This window comes from Enoplosus armatus, chromosome 17, assembly GCF_043641665.1.
Source record: "Enoplosus armatus isolate fEnoArm2 chromosome 17, fEnoArm2.hap1, whole genome shotgun sequence".
In the NCBI taxonomy this organism is placed as follows: domain Eukaryota; kingdom Metazoa; phylum Chordata; class Actinopteri; order Centrarchiformes; family Enoplosidae; genus Enoplosus; species Enoplosus armatus.
Window position 1 is genome coordinate 2,095,326 of NC_092196.1, and position 10,410 is coordinate 2,105,735.

Here is a 10,410-nt window from a genome sequence, read left to right on the forward strand (position 1 = left end):
TATTTCACCTCAGCTGTCAACAAAATCTGTTTCTGAACAAATTGGAGGTGAGAAATAACAGATTTGGGATTTTTCAAAGCCATTTAAAAATGTTTTAACTGGTTCAAACACAAATCATTATTCCACGTCGAGCATTTTTATACGCCTTAGACATGTCAGGGGAGGGCCTCCATACAATAAAAGGAGGGAGGTGAGACTCTTCCCTGAGGAAAAGGTATCGGGGGAACATGTAATATGGGAAATGCTAAGAAATGTATTATTATTATTATTATGGTTCACTTTGGGATGATTTGATTGGCTCGGGAGTGTGGGTAGGCGGCACCCAACCTACACGGAAATGTTCTCTGACAGACAGCTTTGGTGACCAATAAACGCATCACACTCAGTTGTCGTCACATTTTCGCTTACGTGGAGGCAGGAAGTGCACTTCTCCCGGTCTTCCGGGTTGGAGGTCCTGCAAGCAGCTGAAGTTGTTTTGGAGGCGCGATGGCCGAGGATCCTGCGCTGGCTCTCCGGGTCTCGGAGATCAAGGACCCCGCTGTACTCTTCGAGCGGTACAACACCGAGGAGATCCGCCGGGTCGAGCGCAAAGTCCGCGGTGAGATCGAGCAGAAGAAGGAGGAGCTGAGGCAGATGGTGGGGGAGCGCTACCGGGACCTGATCGACGCCGCCGACACCATCGGAGAGATGAGGCAGTGCTCGGAGAGCGTCGTCCAGTCCATCCAAGACATGCACCAGTACTGCCACAGGCTGAAACAGGGCAAGACCAGTGTGGGCAGCTGCAGGCAGGAGGTGAACGGCTTACCTGCGGTGTTAAACCTGACGTCAAAAGCCAGATGAGCTCCGTCATCTCGGGAGCACCAAACTTCATTTAGAAATGTGGCAATTCATTGTGATTGGAATTACATGCAAACACGCACCCCGATTATAACAATTGGTCAAATCTAGACGCTGATCACGTGTCAGTAGAACTCTGGTGGATCACTTGTTAGCCGAATTTACCTTTAAGGTCCTTTTGATTTCCGAACTGCCTGAACTCTTGTTTCTAATGAAAATTGGGGGCATGGATGGATGCGCGAAGTTGAAAGCACAATGCGCTTTATAGATGTTTCTTTACTATCACACGATAACCTGAAACTCACATCTCATAATACTGCCGTACATCGTTATATCCTTGTTTCTCTCTCTCTTGAAATTCAGTACACACGTTATCTAAAGTGTAAACATGCCTCGTGTCTGTCCATCCTCGTTGTAGAGCCAGAGGCAGTGGCAGGAGAAGTTCTACACCATGGCCTCTCAGATCAAGCTCCTCTTGGAGATCCCCGAGCGTATTTGGAGCGCCATGGAGGCGTCCCAGTACCTCCAGGCCACCCAGCTCTACCTGCTCTGCTGCCACCTGCACAGTCTGCTGCAGCTGGAGGCTGCCACGGGGGGCCACTACAGCCCCGTCCTGGCCCGCTTCCCCATCCTGGTCCGGCAGGTAGCCACCACCGGACACTTCAGGTACTGGGATGTTTTCCTACTTGTGTCTTTGGGGGAGACACAATGCGACCAAGTAAAAAAGTCCTGCTTGGGTGGGGGTGGGGGTGGGGGTGGGGTAGTTAGTGGAAGCTAAGTAAATACTAAAGTAACAAGTCTTTCCTCTTGCAGGTCCACCATTCTCTTGGACAGCAGGTCTCTGCTGCTGGGCCGCGCCGTGTCAGACCAGGCCATCGCAGAGGCCCTGGTGTCCACCATGCTGCTGGAGGACAGCTCACCACGCCAGGCCCTGGCTGACTTCTTGTTGGCCCGCAAGGCCTCAATCCATCAGCTGCTCAACCAACCACAGCACGGTATTCCACCATTTTCGAACACCACTTGAGTGTGCCATAATGTGAAGTGTGTACTAGTTCCTAAACTAGGCGTGTTTGGTCCAGGCGCGGGGATCAAGGCCCAAGTGTGCAGCCTGGTGGAGCTGCTGGTCACCACTCTGTTCCAGGCCTACGCTGTCTTCTACCTGCCCCCAGAGGGAGGGCCCAGGCCAGGGGAGGGAGCTCTGAGTTGTGGCATGCTCTTCTCTATCCTGGAGAATGTCACCTCCACCACCACGCCCGCAGGTAAATAGCTGGGGTGTCCTGGACCTGATTTCCTTACCCAGAGCTGTTTGGAACAGGTCTCAGACCCTGTAAACCCTAAGCTGTTGGAGCACCCTTTCTTATTAACAGGCTTCTGGCATAGGCACGACATGTCTTAGCCTGGCATGTCATATATTGTTATCTTCAGAATGGCTGCCATTATTAAGCACGTCAGTTATACTATATATGTTTTTAGGACAGTTTTTTTTTTAAAAAAGCTTGCAAATTGAAATGTGTTTTTTTTTTTTTCTTCTTCCACAGCTTAGACAATAATATAATGCGCTAAATGGAAAATAAGAAAATCCAAATTGAGACTTAAGATCCGTCAACAAAGATAAAGAAACGTGAGGTCTCTCTCTCTCTCTCTCTCTCTCTCTCTCTCCCTCCTCAGCTAAAGGCAGGAGGGTGTTGCAGGAGGAGACCAGTACTGGCAGCTGGTTCAAGTACCTGCCCCCCTCCATCACAGAGTTCCAGCCCGCCCTTCGCACCCTGGCTCAGCCAATCCAGAGAGAGCAGCTCCGGGACACCCTGCAGCAGTGGATTGATACGTAAGCTCAGTCATTATTTCCGTTCGTTTCTACTTTGCCGTTTTCTTTTCTTTTTTTTTTCCAATTGCTGTTAGCTGCAGTTACAACATTTAAAGGTCCCATATCGTAGAAAGTGAGATGTCCATGTCTTGTCTGATTATAAAGCAGGTCTCGGTGCTGTATAAATACTGTGAAAGGATCAAAACGCTCAGTCCACAGAGACATGCACACAGCCTGTATTCAGAAACTGCGCCTTTAAACGAGCCGTCACGCCTTCCTGTAAGGTTGTGATGTCACAACTATAAAGTCACCACGCCCCCCAGCAGGTCATCTGATCCAATTACAGCACCACCCACCAAGCACAGGGACGCTCATCCACCCACTCAGTCTGTCTCAGTTATGGGAGCGCTCTGCTCAGGAACCACTCTTCAGGTTTTTGGAGGTTGTTCAGTTTCAGTCTAAAACGGCTTGTTTCAGACAGAGGGGGGGGACTGAGGGGCTGCAGAGAGGACCGGGAGAAGAGCTACTCTAGTGGAGTCCCAGAATGAAAACACAGAGCTGAAATGAGCACAATATGGGACCAGATCGTTCACATTAAAAGCCCTTCAGTGGCTCAGTGGGCATAGTCCCTCCCTTTGCTGGTAGGCTTTTATTGTGAAAAATCAGCTGCTTTGTTTGTGCTATTATTTACGACTTCACTATTATCCGAGAATGTACAGTATATTTACTTTATTGATTGAAACAGAAGTCTCGAGGCATTTCCCATGCTTTTGGATTTGTGAAAAATGACTTCATCAATCATCAAAACTGTCATTAATTCATTTCATTAATTACATTTTCTGACGATAGCTAATCGCTGCCCTTCGAATCTTTCCTCTGCTCTCAGCTGTAAAGAGGACATCTGCCGTGGCGTTGGCAGCCTTCTGGTCTATGTGAAGACCTTGAAGGGGTTGGCAGCGATTAGAGACGCTGTGTGGGACCTCCTGTCCACAGACTCCATCAGTCAGCACTGGAGCACTGTGTGCCAGCGACTGCTGGAGCGCCCCCTGGCTGTCTGGAATGACTTCCTCCAGCAACTCTTCCTTAAGCGCCTGCAGGTTAGTGCTCTCCTAGCTTCACAATTATTATGGCAGTTTTCAACATCTAAACGGGTCTATCCATTGACTTGGTATGGATTCATGATTCGTTCAAGGCCATCACCAAAGAAGAAACTGAAGCCATCTCGATGAGCTCCATCCAGCTCCTCACCTTGGCTGTGAGGGATCTGGAGGGCCAGACCATCCATACGTCTTCGGGTTCCAGCCGCGGGGCCCAGTACGAGGCAGACGTGGCCTCCTTCCTGTGGTCGGAGTCCCCGGGGGACCTGCTGAGCGATGCCGGGTGGGTCAGCGTAACCCAGCGGGGGCAGCAGCACCAGAGGAGTAGCCTTGCCATGAAGACCCAGGCCCTGACACCCTGCGTTCAAAACTTCTGCTCCTCCATGGATGCTAAGCTAAAGGCCAGGCTGGACGACCTTCAGCATTACCTTCCCTCCCAGGACGCAGGTAAGGGCCGTTCAAACTCTCGACGTCTTCCTTAGGACAGGGAGTCAGTTGTCAATCCCAACCATAGTCTCCATGAGTGGTGTAGTTCCGAATGTCCAAACACCTGCTACTAATCTTGCAGATTTGTCATGGATGCTGAGGCTGAGGTCATTATTGTCTTCCACATACCTAAGCTGCTAGATTCCTAGAGCTGCTAGCATGGCTATAGACAGCGCAGCCGTTTAGTAAATGCATTCACATCCAAAGTAGCGATGAATGTTCATCTTTCACACTGTGCTCGGCAGGGTCTGACTCCATCTCGGCCTCAGTCTCAGTCACCTCCTCTGGTCCCACTGAGAAATCGCCAGCGTCCTCTTTTAACCGCTTCACGGACTCGCCGGCAGTGGAGGAGGCTTTACGCGAAGGCTGCCTGGCCTGCGTCCGCCACATCCTGTCCTCCGTCCGCTCCGAACTGGTTGCAGCCTCGCCGGACCCCAGCCCCGCCCGCCTCAGTTCGGTCCTTTTCATGGCAAGGCTGTGCCAGTCCATGGGTGAACTCTGCCCTAACCTGAAGCATTGCATCCTGGGAAAACGGAGCGGGCCTGAGGCCGCGGCAAAGGGGACCCCCAGACAGGGCAAGAAGCTGGGCAAAGCCAGGGCCGCCACGGAGGTCAGCCCCGCCCAGGCCAAGTGGGCAGGTCTGAAGGAGGAGTTTCTCAACTGCAGCATGGAGGCCTACCGCATCTGGAGCTCCGCCCTCTCCAAAGTCAGACCCTTTCAGAAATGTGGATGTATATATGTGGAATTCTATTTGTTACATGAAGTATGAAGTCTTTTCTATGTTGAGGAGTTAGAATCCTGGTTGGCATGGCTGTTACATGGTATCAGTGTGGCAGCTCAATTTGCTGGTAAAGATTTACATTTAGTCTTCTAGCTTCATCCCAAACAGCATAGAAACACCTCTGTGGACAAAAAGGGCCTTCAGCTTTGATTAGTAAATGCCTTTTACGACACTAAAATCAGGCCTTAACCTCACAATGTGGTTAAAAAAAAAAGACTGCTATAAGATTAAAGCTGCATGAATCGATTATTTGGTCACTAGGGGGCAGCAGAACAAGCTGAAAACATGTTAACATGTTCACAAACAGTTGCCTATTTGCACATTCAGCAGACGCGGAGCATCATTACATGTAACAAAATAATCTTCGCTCAAAGTCCACTTCTGATAAAGCCACTGTAGTAAAGTTGGAAACTGCTTTAAATCATGTTGGGATTGTTTCAAGACCAGCCCAGTAACTCTGAGCTGTGGTGTGACAGGTTCTGCTGGACAAATTTGGCACAGCGCTGCATGCCGAGTCTGCCGGCGCCATCCTAACAACAGCAACAGGCTGGGAGGACCTGGAGATCCAAGAAGAGGCAGAGTCCGGGAGCAGCGTCACATCCAAAATCCGCCTTCCGGTCCAGGTCAGTCGCTCAACACGGCCTCTCTTTTTTTTTTTTTTTTTTTTCTCGGTTTCTGATTCCGATCAGTGATCTGACGAGAAACTTGTGTGTCTCCTGCAGCCGTCTTGGTTCGTGCAGTCGCTGCTGTTCCAGTTGTGTGTGGAGGTGAACAGGGTGGGAGGCCATGCTCTGCCCCGACCCACCCTGCAGGAGCTACTGCAGGCCTGTCTGGCTCAGGCCCTGCACCACTACCACGGCCTCACACAGCAGGCGCGCAGCAGGGTAACTCTCACACACACACATACACACACACACACACACACAGACACAGCGTTTTGTATTGTAGGGTTAGGATCCTCATTAGCTTCCTGAATTTTCTCTGCTTTTTATGTTCTCTTCCTCCGTCCTCCAGGAGGGTGTGTTCCCCATGACTCAGAACAGAGCTTTGCAGCTGCTGTTTGACCTTCGTTACCTCAACACCACACTGGGCAACAGACCGGAGGACGGCAAGAGCTCCCGATCCCACCAAGACCCCAGGTAGAGTAGCTTCACCCGACCCTGCAAGACCCATAAAACTGCTCCAGGCCACAGTGGAACACATACTGGCCTGGAGCAGTTTTAGATGTCTTCACAGGTCCAAATAAACTGCATCTGATCCCAAAAGGACCCGTGGAAAACCTACCCAAACCAGCATAAATACATTTTTTTTAAAGGAGGTAAATCCTGACATGCATTGAAAAGGTCTCTGAAAGCTGCGAACATTGTGTGGTGTGTCTTCCAGATTCCACGAGGTGTGCGATTGGCTGGAGGGCTACATCGACCCGTTTGACCTGGACGTGTTCACACCTCTGCTGAACTCCAACCTCAACCGCCTGTCTCAGAGGACCTCGGTACTCTCAGCCCCTTGCCACCACCAACCACAAACGCATTAAGACGAACCACCGTGTGGTTGTAGTCTTATTGTTCCAATATTGTCGTGATGTTACAGCAAACATAATATATGGGGGCTGCTCCATTTTCCCGACGCTGTTCAAAGCCTGATGTGACGCTGTGTTTCAGGTGCTGCTGGGGCTGTTGACGGGCTCAGAGAAGCAGTTTCCCTCGCGGAGCAGCAGTGTGAACTCCCAGGAAGCTTACAATATCCTGCCACTGGCCAGCAGCCAGATCAGGTCAGAGGTCAACACTAGTAATTTCCTGTATCGGCGTCACGTGGGTTTCGCCACAGCCCCGCCCCTTTTAGGAGACCAGCGACAGGTCTATTCGCTCCAATGGGAGAAGTGAACGTGATTACAGATTATGGGCGATTCTTTCGCCCGCAGGCACCAAAGCAAATGTTGGACTCACTTTTACCACAAGCCACGTATCTTCAGAACATTCTGACGTTAAAATGGCACCTGTCTCCGTCTCAGCAACACACTCTTGCGAGATCTGGCAACACAGATATTGCTTCCTGCTGCTGGTGCCGAACTGGCGCTGAATTCAAAGTTAAAACTTAAATGAAACGTATGTTTCTTTGCTTCATAACAATATTATCGCTATTATTTAACTGTTTTTGGAGGGGGGGGGGTATTATTAGACAGATAAAACGAGCGGCAAAATAAGGCGGCGGGGAGGTGACCACACCCACTTAGGAGACAGGAAGTGTACACCATTTCATACCAGTGGCGCAGCTTGTAATGCGTCACCTTTTGAGTCGAGATGTCCCCATCAAGTTGTTTGTTAGCCAGGAAGTTCAGCCACGACTCTCCTGTCCTCTGCAGGTTCGGGTTGCTGCCTCTCAGCATGTCGAATGTGCGTAAATCCAAGTTGGCCGCCAGGAGCTCTGATGCTCCTCGCCAGCTGGTGAGTACCGGGGCTGGGATGTGGTGTGGGAGTCTTGAGTTTCATACCAAGAGAATGTATCTTCATTTCTCTGTTTCACCGCTTTTTGTTCCCGCCCTGGGTTAACGTTGTCTGTTGCACTCTCTGCCTTCCCAGCGTTTTTGAGTGCGAGAAACCCAGGCAAGTCCATCAGTGTGGGTTTTATATTTCTGTGTGTGTGTGTGTGTGTGTGTTTGGTTGTAGTAGTGGCTTGGTTTCACCTTTTGTGCATTAGCAGTGTGACGATACATTATTAGCTGATGAAGTCAGATGGGTTTGAAACTAAAGATGCTGCACTGCTCTGCTCTCACTAACCCCCCCCCCCCTCCCCGCCACACTCTGCCTGGGCTCATAATGTAGCTACATAATGTAATAATGTAGCCCAGGATCAGGACTGTTGACTGGATAGTTTCATTGGGCAGCAGCAGCAGCAGCAACAGTGACCCTGGGGCATTATTTCCTGTTTAGAGTCGACCAATCCCATTTTGAGATAAAGGTTCTGGGTCTCTATGCAGCTCAAATTGAGATTTGTCTGGACATCCATATCGGTTTGCTTTGGAGCTATTAGCATGGCCAGCGTTTTCCCCCCCTGCTTCCATTCTTTGTGTGATAAGGCTAGGCTAAACGTGCACCATGCCTGCACTGGGTACTTGAAGGTAAAATCATTGTCTATTCCTTTTCATCTGAAAGATGTCCAGCATCACCGGTGAGCCCATAGACAGCAGAGTAATCCAGATTTTTGTGTGAATCATTGGACCAGGTGTGGAACCACTTAAAGGATGCTAGCACCCACCACCGACGTCCTCCTCTGGGAACCAGCGAAAGTAGTCCCTTTTTGAGCTGCTACAACTTCTCGTTTTCTTTACTTTGACATGATGCCAAGAGGCTACTCTCTCGCTAGACATTTTGAATTCTGAAGTGGTATGTGGTTTTATGTCCCCCCGGAAAATCATTTAGACAAACCCAACATTTGAAATTGTAGAGCCTGGATCTACCCGGCCCCGACTGCCATGCCACGTATCACAGTCCTGGATTAAAGTTGTTTTCCGGACTACCCTTTTTTTTTTTCTTTTTTTTGCACGCATTGCATCCTTCCTTATGGCCAGCTCCAGCCCTGCCACATGGCATTTGTCAGCAGTAGAGCAGAGGTGATATGCAGAGGGGTGGGTGGCGCTAGTGCCTACAGCCCAAAGCTGAACAATGACTGCCATAGTCCTTTGCTGTTACGCACTCTCTACTCTATACTACAGTCATAGTAATTGCCCTTCAACTGTCTTAAACCTTTAATAACCTTCCTGCTTTAGTTTACGCTTGAGTGCTCAATTAGTCGTACATACTGCGCTGTTCACTGTTCAGTTTGTCAGGTTTTAACAGAAGGGAGACAAACATGGTGGGAAGTAATTTTGCTATATTTCATCTCGGATAGCAAACGTTACAATTTACGCCCGCCGGCTGGTCTTCACCATCGTATTAGTGACTTTTAAGGTATAAAACAACCATGGCAGGCAGATGTAAAAATAAAAATCACTAATTACTCTGACCAAAAAGTCCATTAAAACGAATGTTAAGCCATTGGTGGCCGGAAAGCATGCCGAATAAAACTGTAGTTTCCTTATACTGTGTATCTTTTGGCTACCATGGAAGAGACCTCTCTTCTTCAGAGCGCACAATTTTTCGTTACTTTGCGCCCGTATTTCCCCATCAACTTGAGTTACTGAAATGTCCAGATTCCAGTAGGTGGCAATCCAGGAATCCAGGACCTTGATACAAAGTATGACAGTCCTGGAGCAGGGCTCTTTGTCCTTTGACCCCTGGATCTACCAGGGTCTCTGGTCTCATTACTTGCCAATTAAGATGACCGACAAGACTTTTTGACGTTTTCTCCTTCCTCCAGCAGGCACCTCCGTCCTCCACGGCAGACAGTGAGGACAGCTTCCGGCCGGGCAGCCTGTTCAGACAGCTCGCTGACAAGGATGAAGACGCAGCTGCTCCTTCTTTATTCAAACTCAGCTGGCTGTCCAGCATGGCCAAATAACCCTTTATTGCTTTTTATTTGCCTTTGCAGAAACTTTGTAAAAAAGAATAACATGTACAGTAAAAATAATTTTGTCTTTCGAGAAACATGTCTTGTGTGATTTAATTCGCTTTACTTGAGTAATTGGTGCAAATGAGACACCGAAATATTTGGGAAGTTGTGATTTTACATACAACATAGGTATAAGTTAAAATTTTCGGATGCTATCATGTTAATGTTAACATCACAGCATGAAAATGCAGCAGAGGTGCTATTCCTAGATTGGTGGAGTGTGGGTGGCGATGGCCATCTGTCGGTCGGTTGGTTGGTAGGTCCACCACTTCGCACTGAACAACTGAAATATTATGTTTTGTACAGACATTTATGGTCTCCAGAGGACAAATCCTACTCTGATTGTGATCCTCTGACTTTTCCTGTAGCGCCACCGTGAGGTTGACGTTTGGATTTTAGTGGAACGTGACGAGTATTTGATGGATTGTCTGTCCTCAAGATTTCTTGTTGTAACTTTGGTGATCCTCTTGACTTTTCATATAGCGCCATCATCAGGTCAAAATGTTAATTTGTCCAATGCTAACACTAAACTAAGATGGTGAACATGGAAATAATACCTAGGGAACTCCCACATCTTTCAAACTACTGGCCCCCCTGTTTGTTAAACAGACTTTCTGTTCAAAATGTCAAGTCCCCAGTCCAATCTGAGATCCCTTATCTATTCCATTGGCTGCGGTGGAGTTTACCGTCCTGTGACACCTCTGTGAAAAGAATTCCTCACTGCTAACTGTAACCATTGTTACAGCTACATTTGACCAACAGTGTAAAAGTATCATTATCATATCATACTATTTTGTATCAGTTGTTATATTATAACCTACCTAACTGGGGCACGAATTAGTCGATTAGTTGCCATT

At 48.7% G+C, this 10,410-nt stretch overlaps 1 protein-coding gene across 4 annotated transcripts; it reads left to right on the plus strand.

Moving 5' to 3' along the window:
- The first annotated feature begins 457 nt into the window (after positions 1-457).
- Positions 458-9,570, plus strand: cog1 (component of oligomeric golgi complex 1). 4 transcript variants are annotated; one of them, XM_070922485.1, is made up of 16 exons: positions 458-792; positions 1,256-1,503; positions 1,651-1,832; positions 1,917-2,096; positions 2,506-2,662; positions 3,528-3,738; positions 3,834-4,185; positions 4,470-4,930; positions 5,482-5,628; positions 5,728-5,889; positions 6,020-6,144; positions 6,389-6,497; positions 6,667-6,776; positions 7,368-7,449; positions 7,585-7,608; positions 9,365-9,497. In XM_070922485.1, the coding sequence occupies exons 1-15, from the start codon at positions 487-489 to the stop codon at positions 7,591-7,593; spliced, it is 2,841 nt and encodes a 946-aa protein (XP_070778586.1). In that variant the 5' UTR covers positions 458-486; the 3' UTR covers positions 7,594-7,608; positions 9,365-9,497. The 4 variants fall into 4 exon arrangements, with proteins under 4 accessions (XP_070778586.1, XP_070778585.1, XP_070778583.1 ...); XM_070922484.1 differs by having other exon boundaries at positions 9,362-9,469; XM_070922482.1 differs by lacking the exon at positions 7,585-7,608 and having other exon boundaries at positions 9,362-9,570.
- Positions 9,571-10,410: the final 840 nt, after the last annotated feature.